Source organism: Ahaetulla prasina, chromosome 1 (assembly GCF_028640845.1).
Source record: "Ahaetulla prasina isolate Xishuangbanna chromosome 1, ASM2864084v1, whole genome shotgun sequence".
In the NCBI taxonomy this organism is placed as follows: domain Eukaryota; kingdom Metazoa; phylum Chordata; class Lepidosauria; order Squamata; family Colubridae; genus Ahaetulla; species Ahaetulla prasina.
In genome coordinates, this window is record NC_080539.1 from 79,575,577 (window position 1) to 79,594,312 (window position 18,736).

Genomic DNA, 18,736 nt, shown 5'->3' on the forward strand with positions numbered 1-18,736 from the left:
TCTGCGGTCCGCGGCTTTTCCAGGGGTCTGGGACCGAGAGGGGTCTTTTAGCCCTCGGTCCCAGACCCTTCCGCGGAACATCAGAGGAGGCGTTGGGCTGGGGCCCGAGCTCGCCGAGCCGCGAGCCTCGGAACAGCTGATAGGCGCGGCGGCTCGGCGGTTTTCCTCAGCGTCTCCCGGGCGGTGGCTGTTTGGCGGTAGGCCCGGCGGCTTGGCGGCTCCCTGGTGGTTCTTTGGGCGTTTCGGTGGCGGCTTTGTCCTGCCCTGCCCTGCCCTGCCTCTGCCCTGCCCTGCCCTGCCCTGACTCAGCGGCTCTGCCCGGCTCTGCCCCGGCTCTGCCCCGGCTCTATGGCGGTTCAACCCCGGTGTTGGCTACGGTCTGCCTGGGCCTGCGGGAAGATCGGCGGCCCAGTGACGGCCCAATGGCGGCTCTGCGGCTCTGCGGTCCGGCGGGCTTGCGGGGGCGCAGTGGCCCCCTCGGCGGCCCGGCAGCTCCCTCGGCGTCTCCCCACCTTCCTTGGGGCGGTGGCCGTGGCCATGGCGGGCGCTGCGGGCCTTTGGGTCTGGCGGCGGTGGCGGCGGCGGCGGCCCCCCCCAGGGGCTAGGGTTTTTTTTTTCCAACAGTGCTGGATGGGACTTGGCCGGACTTTTCTCCCTTGGAGCCTGGCGTTTTCCTCGGCTTACCCTTGGACTTCTGTCGGGGCCTGCTGGGCCTCTGGCTGGGGTGATGGCCACGGCGACCGCGCTTGGCTTCCGGGTATCGGCGGCGATGGCAGCGGCGGCAGGTGGCCCCCCCCCCCCCCGGGGCTGGGGGTTTTCGGACAATGCCTGGGGACGGGCTTTCCCTCAATGCCAGGGAGGAGGAGGCAGAAGATCGATCGCTGAGTGGTAGTGGCGGAGGGTCAGATGTAGCCATCTGGAGGGTTTCGCCCCTCGGAGGAGGACTCGGAGGTGTGGCTGGCCCTCTTTTAGACCCTCGGCAGCTCGGCCTAGGATTGTTCAATCTGGCCTGGAGTGTCGGAGCAACTGGGTATGGAGCCCCTGACATCAAGGCCTATATTGACTTTAACACCAATTGATTGACTTGACGGAGAATGGCTAGTCATCTGTACCTGGGGCAAGTGAGACCGTTTGGGTTTGGGGACAGAATAACGGCCCCATGGAGCCCTGGAAGTCCACGGTTCATCTCGCCAGCCAGGGAGCCTAACCTTGCTATAATAACCGCGCTACAATAACACCTTGACATTTTCACCGGCCTGGATGGACTGCTGACCGTTTTGTATTTGTATTTTTATTTACCTATGCGAAGATTTTCAACCGCGGACCTTCTTGCCCTGCGAGACTCCCCTCTCTCGCAGGTCTGGCCCTCCACATTATCGAGGGCACATCTTGAGGACGGGTTTTGGAACCCCGAGAGATGGCATGCGAAATCTAGGAGGCTTAGGGGATTTTTAATGAACTCTTTTAGTCGTTTCTTATTGGGGATTTTAAGGGAAATTTTAAGGGGAGGGAAAGGCGGGAGCTGGGGTAGCCCGTCGAGGTGGGGCCAGCCACTGCGCATGTTTGCGGTGGAGTGTTAATCGGCCGGAAGGTCCCGGGGGAGGGTGATGTTCCAGGTGACAATTGTGGTTCCATCTGTGTGGTTAGTGGGAGAGGCAGATATGGCGGAGGGGCGTGTCGAGACCTGGGAGCACGTGTTCGATGTCTGAAGGCGATCACGTGCTCCGGCCTCAGTTCCTACCCGTTCCTCAGGAGGCCATGATCCTCAGAGCTTGGATCTTGGCTGATGTTATGTAATGCCGGTCCGTGGTTAATAAAGCTCCCCTGATCTGTGATCTTATTCAGGGGGAGTCCGCGGACCTTATGGGCATTACGGAGACCTGGTTGGGCCCGGAGGGGGGGGTGCCCCTTGTTGAGTTGTGCCCTCCAGGTTTCCGAGCATTTCATCAGCCGAGGGCCCAAGGTAGGGGTGGGGGGGTGGCGGTTGTTATTAAGGAAGATCTAGAGCCGAGGGAGGCCACTGTTCCTCAGATTGCCGGCTGTGAATCCCTCTATGTGAGGTGGGGCCATAGGAATCAGTTGGGCTTGTTGATCGCGTACCTGGCTCCTTGCTGCGTGACCACAGCCCTGCCCGAGCTGTTGGAGGTACTGGCTGCTGTGGCGGTTGAGACCCCCAGACTTATAGTCATGGGGGATTTCAACTTGCCATCAGTTGGCTTGGCATCGACGGCAGCTCGGGAGTTCCAGGCTTCCATGACGGCCTTGGACCTGATTCGAGTAAATGATGGCCCTACGCACATGGGGGGAGGCATGCTGGATCTGATTTATATCTCTGGACAGTGGTTAAATGATCTGGTATTAGACGATTTAGTAACAGAACCAATGTCATGGTCGGATCATTTTCTCCTTCGCCTAGACTTCCGAACCGCCATTCACCACCGCAGGGAGACGGAACCTATACGGTGGTTCCGTCCCAGGCGCCTGATGGACCCTGAGAGGTTCCAGACGGAGCTTGGGCCATTCCCTGAGGATCTGGCCCACGGCACGACTGAGGAACTGGTCGTGGCCTGGGAGCGGGCCGCGGCCGGGGCCCTGGACCGTGTCGCGCCTTTGCGGCCTCTGACCCGGCGTAGATCTCGTCCGGCCCCTTGGTTCTCCGAGGGGCTGAGGGAGATGAAACGCCGGAGAAGACGCCTAGAGAGCACCTGGAGGTCCAGTCGCTCCGAAGCTGATCGGACACTAGTTAGGACCTATTCTAGGACCTACCTAGTGGCAATGAGGGAAGCGAGGCGCTCCTACGCCTCCACCCTCATTGCGTCGGCAGATAACCGCCCGGCCGCCCTGTTTCGGGTGACCCGCTCTCTCCTACATCAGGAGGTGCGGGATGACCCTTTGCAGGGACGAGCCGAGGAGTTTAGTGGTTATCTATACGATAAAATCGCTCAGCTGAGGGACGGTCTGGACCGAATTTGGGATGATCCAAGCGAGGGAGAGGAGGCACGTCTTGTTGAGCACATTTGGGATGAGTTTGACCCTGTGGCTCCCGAGGACGTGGACAGGCTGTTGGGGAGGCTTCACGGCACGACATGTTTACTGGACCCGTGTCCTTCCTGGCTGGTACTGGCCACTCAGGCGGTGACACGAGGCTGGCTCAGAGGATTATCAACGCTTCTTTGTTGGATGGGGTTTTCCTGCCGCCTTGAAAGAGGCGGTGGTGAGACCCTCCTTAAGAAGCCCTCTTTGGACCGAGCTATTTTGGGTAATTATCGTCCAGTCTCCAACCTTCGCTTTGTTGCGAAGGTTGTAGAGAGTGCCGTGGCGCGACAGCTGCCCCAACACCTGGATGAAGATGTCTATCTAGACCCGTTCCAGTCCGGCTTCCGACCCGGATACAGCACGGAGACAGCTTTGGTCGCATTGGTGGATGATCTCTGGAGGGCCAGGGACAGGGGATATTCCTCTGCCCTGGTCCTATTAGACCTCTCAGCGGCGTTCGATACCATCGATCATGGTATCCTGCTGCGCGGTTGGGGATTGGGAGTGGGAGGCACCGTATATCGGTGGTTCTCCTCCTATCTCTCTGACCGGTCGCAGACGGTGTTGACAGGGGGGCAGAGGTCGACCGCGAGGGGCCTCACTTGTGGGGTCCCACAGGGGTCGATTCTCTCGCCCCTGCTGTTCAACATCTACATGAAGCCGTTGGGTGAGATCATCAGTGGTTTTGGGGTGAGATACCAGCAGTACGCTGACGACACTCAGCTGTACTTTTCCACCCCAGACCACCCCAATGAAGTTGTCGAAGTGCTGTCCCGGTGTTTGGAAGCTGTACGGGTCTGGATGGGGAGAAACAGGCTCAAGCTTAATCCCTCCAAGACGGAGTGGCTGTGGATGCCGGCACCCCGATTCAGTCAGCTGCAGCCGCGGCTGGCTGTTGGAGGCGAGTTATTGGCCCCAAAGGATAGGGTGCGCAACTTGGGTGTCCTCCTGGATGATCGGCTGTCGTTTGAAGACCATTTGACGGCCGTCTCCAGGAGGGCCTTCCACCAGGTTCGGCAGTTGCGCCCCTTCCTTGATCGGGATGCCTTATGCACAGTCACTCATGCGCTCGTTACCTCTCGCTTGGATTACTGTAATGCTCTCTACATGGGGCTCCCCTTGAAGTGCGCTCGGAGGCTTCAGTTAGTCCAGAATGCAGCTGCGCGGGTTATAGAGGGAGCTACGCGTAGCTCCCATGTAACACCGCTCCTGCGCAGACTGCACTGGCTGCCTGTGGCCTTCCGGGTGCACTTTAAGGTGTTGGTTATGACCTTTAAATCGCTCCATGGCTTAGGACCTGGGTACTTACGGGACCGCCTGCTGTTACCACACGCCTCCCACCGACCCGTACGCTCCCATAGAGAGGGACTTCTCAGGGTGCCGTCCGCCAAACAATGTCGGCTGGCGGGCCCCAGGAAGGGCCTTCTCTGTGGGGCTCCCACACTCTGGAACGAACTTCCCCCGGGTTTACGCCAAATACCCGACCTTCGGACATTTCGTCGCGAACTCAAGACTCATCTTTTTATCCGCGCAGGGCTGGCTTAAATTGGGATTTTAATGTTTAAATTCATTAATTTTAAACGGGGTTTTCTTAGTATGGTAAATTTTAATTATTGGGCTAATTTAAAATAAGTTTTTTAAATCGTATTTTAAATTTGTATATTGTATTGTCGGTTTTATTATGCCTGTACACCGCCCTGAGTCCTTCGGGAGAAGGGCGGTATAAAAATCAAATCAAATAAATAAATAAATAAATAAATAAATTTAAGAAATTTGTTGAAATATAAATTTTACACTTGCTAATGCTAAGGCAAATACAGCAATACAATACACTAAAAAATACATTGCAGTGTTGTGCAGTCAACATTCTGCTTTGTTGTCAATCCAGATTGTAAAAATATACCAGAACCAACATTCAGATGGTGATCCAGGGGTGTCAAATTTGTGGTCCGTGGGCTGGTCACAGCCCCGCTCCCACCCGGTTTAGCGAAGGGAGAAAAAGTCCCAATATGTAACGTGATGCCGTCGTGACAACACGAGTTTGACACCCCTGGTCTATCAGGGCAGATTTTGACATGGGCTGTAAGCTGATACTGACTTCGTTTCAGCAACCATTTTCTTGAAATTGAAGACTTTTGAGACTGGATTCTTATTCAGTTATGGACCACATAATATATTGTAATGCTACTGTACCGACAATAAGTTTAGGTTTTTAGTTTTTATTTGGCACTTATTTGCAAAGCCATTTACTGACTGAACTTACTGTAAATCCTCTGCTGCTTCTCCTTTGTGCTGGTAAAGCTCAACTGCCCTTGCTGCATCAGTTATTTATTTAGATATCAAATTTATCTGCCATAGTTCTAATGACTCTAAGCTGTTCGTTAAGGTTAATTTATACCATTAAAATGGGAGCTAGTGAAAACTGCCTCTTCTGTATTTTCAAAAACTATTCTACCTTATTGATCTCTATTTCACGAGAAGCATGGTGGTTCTGAGCTTCTTCCAGCTGATGGGTTAGGGAGAGCTTTTCCCTTGTAATCCTGTCAATCTGAGACTCCAGACCAGCAACATTCTGAGATAAAGACATTACCTGAAATAAAAGATAAAGATATTACCTGAAGTAAATTGTTCAGGCAAAAGATTATGCAGATATTTCCACTGGTGGGGAAAGATTGACTTTGCTCCTAAAAGTAGGCAAACAAGCTGTCTTTCTTTGCAATTTGTATATTCCTTCCTTAAAATACCTATACGAGGTCTAAACTGGTGTTAATACAATCCTTTATTTAGCTATTATTAGGTCAATTGCTCTGCCTGAAAAAAAATCTGATAAATTCATTAAAAATGAAATGGGAAATCATTATTTAATTGGGACTGTCATAATTTTACCTGTTGTATAAATAACAAAATGAATATCTTGCAGATATATCAAAATTTTTAATGGCCCAATATAAGAATATTTAATGTAGAAACTATTATCTGTACTGTAAAGGTAAAGGTAAAAGTTTCCCTCGCACATACGTGCTAGTCGTTGCTGACTCTAGGGGGTGGTGCTCATCTCTATTTCAAAGCCAAAGAGCCAGCGCTGTCCGAAGACGTCTCCGTGGTCATGTGGCTAGCATGAGTCAACGCCAACGGCGCACGGAACGCTGTTACCTTCCCACCAAAAGTGGTCCCTATTTTTTCTAGTTGCATTTTTACAAGCTTTTGAAACTGCTAGGTTGGCAGAAGCTAGGACAAGTAACGGGAGCTCACCCTGTTACATGGCAGCACTAGGGATTCGAACCGCTGAACTGCCGACCTTTCGATCGACAAGCTCAACGTCCTAGCCCCTGAGCCACCGCGTCCCTATCTGTACTGTAATGAAGGTAAATAAATGATATATAATAATAATTACAAATCAAAACATGTTTTAATAACTTGGAATTATATACTGGAACTACATTTAAAATAATTTCAAAATGGCAAATACTTTGCAACTCTGTTACTCAAGGGAATTTTTTAAATTAAAAATACAATAAATTAACTATAAATCAAAATTTTAAAGAAGTTTATAATCACAATATGCTTACAAGTATGTGCTATTTCTAGATTGCTTAGTACTATGATGGTGAACCTATGGCATGCGTGCCCGAAGTAGCACGCTGAGCTATGTTACTTGGTACATGTGGCATCGCCAGTTCCGGGTTTTTGGTGCGCATACATATGTGACAATCAGCTGGCCTTTTTGCATGTGGCAGTGTCAGAAACTAGAACAGCTGGTCTTCCATTTTCCTATGTGAGCATGTGTGCCAGCCAGCTGATCATTGTGTTTACATGCGCGCCAGAAACCTGGAGAGTAGCTGGCTCAAACTGGAAAGTTCAGTAGGTGAAACCAGAAGTTCATTTTCAGACACATGTATGCGCCCTGCTCTTCCAGATTGTGGCCCAGATGCGCGTACACTCCCTTTTCGGCACTTGGTGCAGAAAAGGTTTGCCATCACTGGCATAGTACATGAGATTTTTAGCTGCAAATGTAAAAAAACCACTTCTTCCCTATCATGAGTTAGTTGTAGATTAGTTTTTTTTTAAATTTAGCTATCTAATTATCTGTAATTTAAAGCTAATTAGTAGAGACCAATGCTTGAATTCAATTTATAAATGGTTCATGGGATTACATGGTACTTGCACATCTGACTAAAAGGCTAAGAACTAGTAGAAGCAAATCTTTTGCAATGTCAGCCATGGTAAAGAGTATTTAGGGGTTATATTTAGTATTGGTATATTAGGGTCCTGATGCCTGAATTAGTATGTTAGTATATTACTAATATTAATAATAATCATATTAATAAAATGCTTATTAAGGTTTAACCCTCTTGATTTTACTATGAATCTCTTATAGTAGAGCTCTGTTGTGTTGGCCTCTTGTTGACATGTCTTTTGGTGTCATATGCTTGCCTGATAACAGCCAGACAATCTTGTCTCAAGAGTTCCATGTTGTTTAAGACATGACATTTCAGTTGGGAAATGTTAGTGCATAAGATCTGTAGTGGCGCAATGGTTAGAATGCAATACTGCAAGCTACTTCTGGTGACCAGCAGTTCAAGTCTCACTGGCTCAAGGTTGACTTCCAACCTTCCGAGGTTGGTAAAATGAGGACCCTGATTGTTGGGGACAATATGCTGACTCTGTAAACCGCTTGGAGAGGGATGTAAAGCACTGTGAAGCGGTATATAAGTCTAAGTGCTATTTGCTATTGCTATTATCAAAACAAAAGGCTTGATTATTATTATTTGTATTCTTTGTACATAACAAAGGAAGGATAATTTTCTTTCTCTGTTGAACAAATCAAACAGATAACTAAATATATAGGCCAAAATTTTGCTAACAACCATTGCCCTCCAAGCATACAAACACTGGAAATGTTCAGAATGATCAATCTAGAATCTTGCTGGGGGAAAAAGATAAAATATTGCCACCCTCATAACAAAAGTTAAACATTGTCATCTTTCTTTAGTCAGTCTTTTGTTTATTTGCTACCTTTCTCAAATCTCAACACTTTTATTTAGTTTAAGAAACTGACTCAAATTATCTGATTACATGTAATTTGTTTATATGGTAGTTTTTTTATTTTTAGAGAGTGAACATTTTATGTATTTGCTTTATGGATAAACTGCTGTGATAAGAACCATGGAGATAGCACCATTTCCATTTATCCTGGTACCTTTATCTTAACTTGCCACATCTTTCTCACTTGTTTCATAGATAAAAATTAATACATTTTATATTAAGTATCTTTATCCACCAACAATTATTACAACCACTGAGCCTAATGACACACTTTGTTATTATAATTTTGCATCCAATCTCTTTTTCTCTCTGGATTGCTGTATACAAACACATTATTCCTATGATCTTTCAATACCAAGACTTAATTGTGGGTCAAATTAGCAAATGACCACCAATGAGACAATTATAAATAATTTATAACCAAGATTTGATCATCTGTTTGATCTTCATGCTCTTACATATTGGCTGAGGCTTCATTTAATTACTCTATGATCACAGTCAAACTCATCTTCTAAAACTCCCGTCTTGGCTGGTTCAAGGTAAGTAATTTGGACAATATTGATGGACTCAAAGCATTTTGCTTCACATAAATTTTGGCATTAAAACAAGAATTCTAAAAGGTAGTCTTGTATGCAACAACTCTCAATTGCCAGAAGACATGAAGTCATCATACCGATGCTCTAATTGTAATAAACTCCTTGAACATTTCTTCTATTTTCTATATTTTCACTATACTTAAACTTTTCTTGCTCTGATATAGTCATTAGTGTTCCTCCAATACTCCTTCCCATAGTCAATAGATGTTATTTACTGTCTATTGTTACAGGTTTTTGAAGGTAGAGGCAATTTTTAAAAAAAAAAATGCTTTTATTTGAGGGCTACAGGATCTGGTAGATAATGAGGGTGAGATTTTCAGCATTTTTCCAACTTTTGTTCCTATTGTTAAGTTTCATGTATACAATAAGCCAATGCCATTGAATTTCAGTAGAAGAAATCTGAGAAGATCCAAAGGTGCTTTTTCAAGAGGCAACTGGACTTTCTCCTCAAGTAGCCTCAACTATTCTCTAAAAGAATGTAAATAACCTGTTGTCTGCAAGGAGCATAAATCCTTCCATTCCCCACCATCCAGTCAGAACTGAAGAAGCTTCTGGATGAGAAGCAAAACGTCTTCAGAGAAAAACAAGGAAGTCCAGATGCCTCTTGAAAAAGCACCTTTGGGACAGCTGGATGACTGAGAATCTCCATAGACAAACCTGGGAAGCGTTCTGAAGTCACAATTTAAATTATTTTCTTGCCTATTCAATTATCAAATTTCTAGGCTTATTCAAATTTCAATTCCAATTCCAAAATGACTCTTGGCCGCTCACCATGGATTAGCAAATTAGCAGAATGACCAAGCCAATTCTTCAACCATAAAGCAAATGAAAAAAAGACTATTTTACATGAGTTCAAAGATACATTACATCTATTTTATTCTTTCCCATTGTTTGTGAGTTTACTTGCCTCTTTTGCTATCTGTTCCCTATCATATTTTTAAATGAAAATCTGAAAAAAAAAACATATCCATATTAATGAGTAAAGATTTCATATTCCTCAAATAATAAAACAATAGCAGTAGGTAACTCTGTATATGTCTATACATATATATGTATATGTATATATGTATATGTATATGTCCATGGGGTCACGATGAGTCGGACACGACTTCACAACTAACAACAAAAACTCTGTATATTCCATGCTTCATTTAAAACTTCCTTAAACCATTTCATAGTAACAAATTTGTATACAGGAAATGTATATACATATAAGAATATTTTGGAGCTAAGTGAAACTATTTAAACATATAATCAAATAGCTCAAGTGTTTAGAACAGTTTTTTTTCCTACTTTCTAATTTTTTAGAGTTGCGTAAGTACACATTGTTTTCAACAAGATTCATAAATGTAATACCTACTAAAAACAACAACCAGATTTTTTGGATAAACAACTTTGGTAAATTGTAAAATGTAATTAATTAAAAGTAATTAAAAGATAGGAAAATACCAGTGATGACAGGTTTTCTTTTTCTTTCTTCATTTCTTCACGAACTGCTTCTCGTTCTCCAGCTCTCTTATCTAGCTGAAGCGCTAATTCTTTTTCAAGGCGATCTTTCTGTCTCTCCATTTCATTTTTAAGCTGTTCACATTGAATTAAAGCCTGTGGAGATGATGAAGACCACTCTAATATTTGTAGAACCAAATTATATATTCTTTTAATATAAGGCAATTTAATTAAATTTTGGAGAAAAATGAAATTAAAAATTCATTTAATTTTAAGTATGTTCTCACTAATATATAAAGATGCATACGGTATATAAATTTATATTATATTATAATATACTATAGTTATAATTTATAACTATACAATATACTTTCAACACTCACAAAACAGTGTGTCGCTCATAAGTGAATGGTGAAAGAATAGATTACAGCTACTTTCAAAGAACTTTAAGTCAGTGGTAATGCTTATGTGTCTGTCCTAAATACCTATTAACATTTCACCATGAATATTCTGATTTCACATTTTGAAGTATATATCATACGATGAAAACGAATAAAGGTGCATATTTTTACATACAGATGTGAGTGTACTTACTTTATCTCATCTTTTCATCACATTTTTCAAGCATATATTTTGTTCCAATCTGAGACTAAATTTACTAAATTACTCAATTTAAATGTTATTTTCTTGTGTGATATTAGTATTTTAAATCAAACATTATTAGATAGGCAGTTATTTCCTGTTTGAAACATAATTAGGCTTAAAAGAAAGTAAATCTACTCTTGTTGTTTGACCATAGTCTCTACAAAATATTGCTTTTATTAATCATTAATAATGAAACAGAATCTTGGTTTCCTTATCCACAGTTGAACACCTTAGCAAGTATGCCACCCCGGCTTTCAGATTTTACACTTCAGTGTAAAAGTGCACTTCCGGGTGCAATTCAAGGTGTTAGTGATCACCTTCAAAGCGCTCCATGGCTTAGCACCAGATATCTACAAGACCGCCTTCTGCCACCGATAGCCTCCCAATGACCTGTGCGCTCCCACAGAGTGGGCCTGCTCCGGGTGCCATCATCCAAACAATGTCGGTTGGTGGCCCCCAGGGGGAGAGCCTTCTCTGTGGCAGCACCGGCCCTTTGGAACGAGTTACCTCCAGGGTTACGCCAACTCCCCGACCTCCGAACCTTCAAGCGGGAATTGAAGACTCTACTATTTAATCGTGCGGGACTAGCCTAAGTGTATTTTAATTAATTTATTATAATTTTAAATTTTAAAGGGTTTTATATCGGTCTATGACCGTTTTAGCTAATTAGGCCTATTAAATATTTTGTTTTAAATTCGTTTTAATCTGTTATTTATACTTTGTATATTCTGTATTTTTAATATGGCTGTAAACCGCCCTGAGTCCTTCGGGAGAAGGGCGGTATAGAAATTAAATTATAAATAAAAATAAATAAAAATTCAGTAGCTTTTCAATAATTACACTTTATTTTCTTTATTGATATTAAAACAAGAAATTTGATAGGTAAATTGGTGAGTAACAAAATTGCCACCTTAAAAACAGATATTTCTATATATTTTTGTTTGTTTTTTTACTCCTCTGTGTCTGCAGATACTAAATGAACATAAATTATCCTAGGCCTAGTGATTCTAGTTTACACAAATATGCAAGGTCAACTCTGAAGAATACACGCACAAGCACTCTGCTTATAAAGGTGCAGTGCTGACCCATTGATATTCTCTGCATGTGGCATATTCAGAAATTCTTGTTAAAGTGATAGGAATAAGAAATGTTATTTTACAGAACGTTGTAAAATACTACAAACCAAACCCCTGGTTTGCCACTATTACTATTGGGTACCTTCTGAAATTATTGAAGTTAATGAATGATATTGTCATATCACTATTCCTAGAACTGAAGCTAACTGGATTCTTTCAGAGTATACTTGAATTCCATTTGTGCAATTCAGTTTGAACACTTACAAAAATAATGTTTGCTTCCAACACAAATTCCTTTCAACTAGATGCAATATACTAATACCACAGCAGATGGCACTAGTTACCAAGGTAATAAATCAATCTAAAGCAAGAGATGTCTAAAATAAACTTTTTAATTTACATTAGAAAAGCTCTTCAATATTGTTTATATAGCACCATTTTCAGTGCAAAGTATGAACAATTAAAAGTATAACTCCCACTAAGTTCTTGAAACTGAGGAGAGAGAATTCACTTCTAAGTGAACAGGCAATAATAAAAAAATGCATCTATTCCAATTCTTCCTCTTTCTGACAAATCACAAATAGGACAGGGAGTAGGGAAAAGGATATCTGAGACCTAGCTCATGCCATTCAAATTAGCAGCCATTAGGCTGTATGAATACAGAGAGTCTTTGACTTGTGACCACAATTGGGACCAGAATTTCCATTGCTTAAGTGAGTTAAGTGAGTCTGATCTTACAGCCTTTTTTGCCATAGTTGTTAAGCGAATTGTGCAGTCATTAAGCAAATCCAGCTTTCCCCATTGACTTTGCATTTCAAAAGTTGGCTGGGAAAATCACATTAGGACAGAGTCTATTAAATCTAGCATTCAAAAGTTGTCAAGCAAGATGCCTCTCAAAGGCATTACTTTCAGCATTCTTGCATATTGTAAATGGTAGATACAATTTCAGATACCTAAACTATTGTGTCTTTGCACAATTTTACCTTGGTTTTTTCCAAATTAGCTTCTTCACTCATGTGTACTGCTTGTTTCACTTGTTCATAAGCACTGCATTCCCTCTGTTGCATTTCATTTAAGTTTATTCTTATTGTAGAAAGTGCTGCCATTAACTCATCTCTCTCTCTTAAACAACAAGAGAGAAGAAAGAAAAGATCAATATATTAGACAGGTAGGAGATACTTTAGAGAGATAAAGAGCAACATCAACATTTATTAGCATTTATAAGTTATTATATAGAAAGCAATCACATTAGATTTATGCCAGTTTAAAAAAAGATAGGCATAGTCTGCCACATCTTTACACATTACGCTCTAAATTAGCAATGATTCTACAAGTAGTAGTTTAGATTCCAGATCAGGAAGGGTTAACCTCGGCATAATTATAGCTCCCTTCCCAAGAACTCTCCCCCACCAATTCCTGCTGAAAGTAATATGGCAGTGATGGCAAACCTTTTTTGGCACTGAGTGCCCAAATTGGAACGTACATGCGCCGGAGCCCCAAAAACTCAGAAGCCATTGTCTTTCAAAGTTCTTTACTAGCATAAGGAAACAGGCACACGATGAGTGAAATTCCAAAACTGAAACTTCTGGATTCTTTTCTCAGTTATACAAACCCCAAGAGTCCCACCCCCCCAACCCCTTTGCCGGTCGGTCACATGGTCCAATGTTCTTCCACTTTATTCGAAACCTCTTCTTGCCACTCCTTCTGCAGATGCGAACACAATCCGACCTTGACCGCTTGAAGAATGTTACCATACCCATCAACCACCCTTCTTCCCCTCAGGGGAGAAATGTGGCAGCGTCTGGAAACCTACGGCCTAGTTTGGTTTCCAGGCCTGACACGAAGACGCATGTGCGCACCAGTCAGCTGGTCTTTGAGTTTCCGAGGCTCCAGCAGGAGCACTCGGTACCAAAAAGGTTCACCATCACTGTCCTAGAAGGTTGTTACCTTCACTGTCCTAGAAGGTTGTTACCAAACAGAAAAAAATTGGCCAGAAAAAATATAGCTCTATTATTTTCAGTGATTTTATAGCATGATAAGAAAGCTTCCTGTAAATCTGCAGAATTTCATAAGACTAAATAGCAGCCCCCAAGTCCTCAAATATTGTCTAGAATAAGGAGGAATAAACAATGCATATTCGCAGGACCCAATCTGGGTCAGTCACCAGGACAAGAGGTTTAGTCTTCTGAGTTTTCGGACTTGTGCTGGAGCACCTCTTCAAGGAACTTCTCTCTACCGGAATGTATGCTTTGGGCTATTTTATGCATCTTGTTTATATGGTGTCTGTTTGGGTGCAGCTTCCTAGGGCACATATATTTGCCTTCATTCGTAATACATAAATGGCAGATAAATTATTATTTGTACAGCTCTAGTTATAGTCAATTACTTATAACTTTGACTTCAATGTTAAATACAATGGTTAGAAAATAGAGAAAATGAAAATGGGGCAGATCCTCATTCAGTTGGTAAAATCATATTGTTTATTTCTCAATTACCTTTTTTGTAACCAATGATTTCCATTTTTAAATTACCGTATATACTCGAGTATATACGGCTTATACTCGGGTCTATACAGCTTATACTCGAGTTTTTGTTTTTTTAAGCCCTCGGCTTATACTCGGGTCTATACAGCTTATACTCGAGTTTTTTGTTTTTTTTAAGCCCCTCGGCTTATACTCGAGTATATACGGCTTATACTCGAGTTTTGTTTTTTTTTCTTTTTTTCACATTTTACCGGACGGCGCGGGGAAGCCCTGCCGGTGCAGTGAGAGGGCGGGGCGGGGGAGCCGCCAGCCTTCTCAGCTGAGGGAGGGAGGGTTTCCCCAACCGGTAGGTGCCTCATTTCCCACCCTCGGCTTATACTCGAGTCCCCAGTTTACCCCAGTTTTTGGGGTAAAATTGGGGACCTCGGCTTATACTCGGATCGGCTTATATTCGAGTATATACGGTACATATACATATAAAGAGCATTTATAAAGTATGGATTGGGTAAATTTAATGTACAAAAAAAGACAAACAGAATTATTTATATTTACTTGATGGCTTCATTCTCTCTGTCGGGAATGAAGATAAGTATTGAGTCTTTTAGGTTCTTAGCAACTAGAAGGGCTGTATGAAAACATCTTGTTCTGTTAAAGGAAAATGGAAGCCATCTGTGAAATGGAGCTAAGGGACTCATTAAAAACCATTCCACAATCAAATAAAGCACTCGGTTAGGAGTCTATAGTGGATGGCTGCTGAGCAGGAAGATACTCTAAGAGGAATAATGCTTTTGTAAAGCTTCCTTACATTGCAATGGGTCTTCATAGTCAATTGCACTAAAATTACTGATGTTCATGAAAGTATTTTTACAACTCTGTTATACGCTGTGGGTTTTTTAAAAAATTCAGAACTATCCATCTGCTTACTTTGTTAGTCTTTCAATGGTTTGCATATGGACATTTGAATGAGTCTGGGAAAGAACCGCTTCATGTTGTGCACAATTTAAGCAGAGACCACCAGGTCTATTAGGACTATTCGCTGCATTGATCAAATGCTGATGTTTTAATCTTCCGCTTAGCTCTTCACAGTTTTTTTGTGACTCTGATAATGCTTTTCTGCAACAATAACAACATAAAAGAATTATAAACAGCATACAAGGTCGGAGTACAATAATGATTGGAAAGCAACTGGAACAACTTTTTTCTTACTGCTTTAAACTCTCTGAAAGACCACAGCTTTGTGCCACATTAAAGAACAACCAGCTTATTACCACATAAACCTTTCATGGATCACAATCCACATCAGATGCATAAAATATTTCCTGAGTAAAGATTACCATATGTCAAGGCTGGGGAAAGGGAAGAAAGAATGGTGAAAGAAGAAATGAAAGGCGAAAATGAATAGTGACAAATAAAAGAGCATCACTCCAGTATGAAACAGATATTAAAAAGCTGGATAATGTGTATCTACAGCATGATAAAAAAGATTGATCTGTTTTAGGAGTTAGAAATTTTGTGTGCGTGTTTTTAATGAAATGAATTGAATGGTAGTGACTTAACAGTTTGTATATTTGCCCATTTCAGATCTTGGCAGGAATCAACTGAAGCAGGTCTAGATAATCCACTTCCATGCATTCCTCAACTGCACACCAGCCTCCTTTTCAAAAACCTTTTCTAAAAAGTGAGGGTTAGAGACAGGGTGATAGTTTACTAAAATTATTAGTTCCAAGGATGGCGTCTTAGAAGAAGGTGCAGGAAGTACCACCCCTTCCTTAAATAGGCCAACAACCACAGCATGGACCTAAGGTCATTTTTATTTGTTTTGTGGATGTTTTTGATGTTTTAATGGGTTTTTTTACATTGTTTTAATTGTTTTATAATTTTAGAATTATAAGCCACCTAGAATCACTTGGATTAGTTGGGCAGCTGTAGAAATCGAATGAATGAATGAATGAATGAATTTACTGTGCAGTCATAAAATAACCATGCTGCAAAAAAGAAAAACACAAATCTTTCATCTTACAAATAACTAATATTTCTTAAAATACTATTTTAGGCATCAGTGGGACACAGAGGAACTGAAACAAGCATTATACTGTTCTGAAAGTTTTATCTGTATAAAATGGCAGTATGGTTGTAATGTTAGGGATTTTTCCACCTCTAGATACTGATTGATACTTTGAAATAATTTAGCAATCTTATCAGGAAAGCAACAAACATATATCCAATTACATGCAGAAACAGACTCATTATTAAACTATAAGGCATATGTCTTAAACCTTTTAAGAGCAGAGAATAAAATAATGATGATTTCTATTGACTTCTGGACAAAAATAATGAGGCAAAATGAGACAATTCTATTGAGACATAAAGCTTCAATCTAAAAATACTTAAAAATTTTTTTACCGTAAAGACTGTATCTGAGCTTCAAACACTTCAGTCTTTTCTTCATGAAGATATTTTAGTTTCTCCTTTAAAATAAAATTAATAGCTATCATTTGTTCGGTTATAAATAGGGCATAGTCAGGACTGCCAGGGCATCAGCAAAATTTTAGCAATCTGTCTGTCTTCTAAATCTGTCTTCTAAATTTTAGCAATCTGTCTGTCTAAACATTGTCTGTCTGTCTAAACATTGACTAATTCATTTTAACTAAGCATTATTAAATATTGGGTATTTTCTATTAAATTTATTATTATTTTTATTATTTTCTATTAAATTTGCTAAGTATTATTGATTAGAAATGCTGGGAACTGAAATAAGGTTGTTATACAGCACATACAACTGTAAAATACAGATCCACTGAGTTAAGCTTTAAATGTCAAATCAAATTGTTTAGGGATTTAGATTAACGTTTTTTGTAAATTTTTTGTAAATTTGTAAATTTCTAATATTTAAATCACAAACTTTTTCTTAACCTTTTTTAGATAGAAAACTAAACTTTAACATTAAAAGGCAAAATATATCATTAAAGACATACTTCAATGTAACGTTATTTGGTAAATGGTTATTTTAAATTACCACACTTTGTTTTTATTTAAGTTTAATTGTTTTATAATTTTAGAATTATAAGCCACCTAGAATCACTTGGATTAGTTGGGCAGCTGTAGAAATCGAATGAATGAATTTACTGTGCAGTCATAAAATAACCATGCTGCAAAAAAGAAAAACACAAATCTTTCATCTTACAAATAACTAATATTTCTTAAAATACTATTTTAGGCATCAGTGGGACACAGAGGAACTGAAACAAGCATTATACTGTTCTGAAAGTTTTATCTGTATAAAATGGCAGTATGGTTGTAATGTTAGGGATTTTTCCACCTCTAGATACTGATTGATACTTTGAAATAATTTAGCAATCTGTCTGTCTAAACATTGTCTGTCTGTCTTCTAAATTTTAGCAATCTGTCTGTCTAAACATTGTCTGTCTGTCTTCTAAATTTTAGCAATCTGTCTGTCTTCTAAATCTGTCTTCTAAATCTGTCTTCTAAATTTTAGCAATCTGTCTGTCTAAACATTGACTAATTCATTTTAACTAAGCATTATTAAATATTGGGTATTTTCTATTAAATTTGCTAAGTATTATTGATTAGAAATGCTGGGAACTGAAATAAGGTTGTTATACAGCACATACAACTGTAAAATACAGATCCACTGAGTTAAGCTTTAAATGTCAAATCAAATTGTTTAGGGATTTAGATTAACGTTTTTTGTAAATTTTTTGTAAATTTGTAAATTTTTTGTAAATTTGTAAATTTCTAATATTTAAATCACAAACTTTTTCTTAACCTTTTTTAGATAGAAAACTAAACTTTAACATTAAAAGGCAAAATATATCATTAAAGACATACTTCAATGTAACGTTATTTGGTAAATGGTTATTTTAAATTACCACACTTTGTTTTTATTTAAGTTTAATTGTTTTATAATTTTAGAATTATAAGCCACCTAGAATCACTTGGATTAGTTGGGCAGCTGTAGAAATCGAATGAATGAATTTACTGTGCAGTCATAAAATAACCATGCTGCAAAAAGAAAACACAAATCTTTCATCTTACAAATAACTAATATTTCTTAAAATACTATTTTAGGCATCAGTGGGACACAGAGGAACTGAAACAAGCATTATACTGTTCTGAAAGTTTTATCTGTATAAAATGGCAGTATGGTTGTAATGTTAGGGATTTTTCCACCTCTAGATACTGATTGATACTTTGAAATAATTTAGCAATCTGTCTGTCTTCTAAATCTGTCTTCTAAATAATTTAGCAATCTTATCAGGAAAGCAACAAACATATATCCAATTACATGCAGAAACAGACTCATTATTAAACTATAAGGCATATGTCTTAAACCTTTTAAGAGCAGAGAATAAAATAATGATGATTTCTATTGACTTCTGGACAAAAA

General features: G+C 40.5%; 1 protein-coding gene across 4 annotated transcripts in view; it reads right to left on the bottom strand.

Moving 5' to 3' along the window:
* The window catches only part of SDCCAG8 (SHH signaling and ciliogenesis regulator SDCCAG8), a 128,373-nt gene that overhangs the window by 88,775 nt on the left and 20,862 nt on the right, over nucleotides 1-18,736 (bottom strand). For 2 of the 4 annotated variants that reach the window (XM_058165582.1, XM_058165564.1), the window contains exons 7-12: nucleotides 16,732-16,796; nucleotides 15,253-15,441; nucleotides 14,881-14,973; nucleotides 12,829-12,967; nucleotides 10,128-10,280; nucleotides 5,492-5,626 (exon numbers count right to left, since the gene is read on the bottom strand). In XM_058165582.1, the coding sequence (XP_058021565.1) occupies nucleotides 5,492-5,626; nucleotides 10,128-10,280; nucleotides 12,829-12,967; nucleotides 14,881-14,973; nucleotides 15,253-15,441; nucleotides 16,732-16,796 (774 nt within the window). The remainder of the gene's footprint in view (nucleotides 1-5,491; nucleotides 5,627-10,127; nucleotides 10,281-12,828; nucleotides 12,968-14,880; nucleotides 14,974-15,252; nucleotides 15,442-16,731; nucleotides 16,797-18,736) is intronic. The other 2 variants (XM_058165591.1, XM_058165574.1) reach the window with 1 other exon arrangement.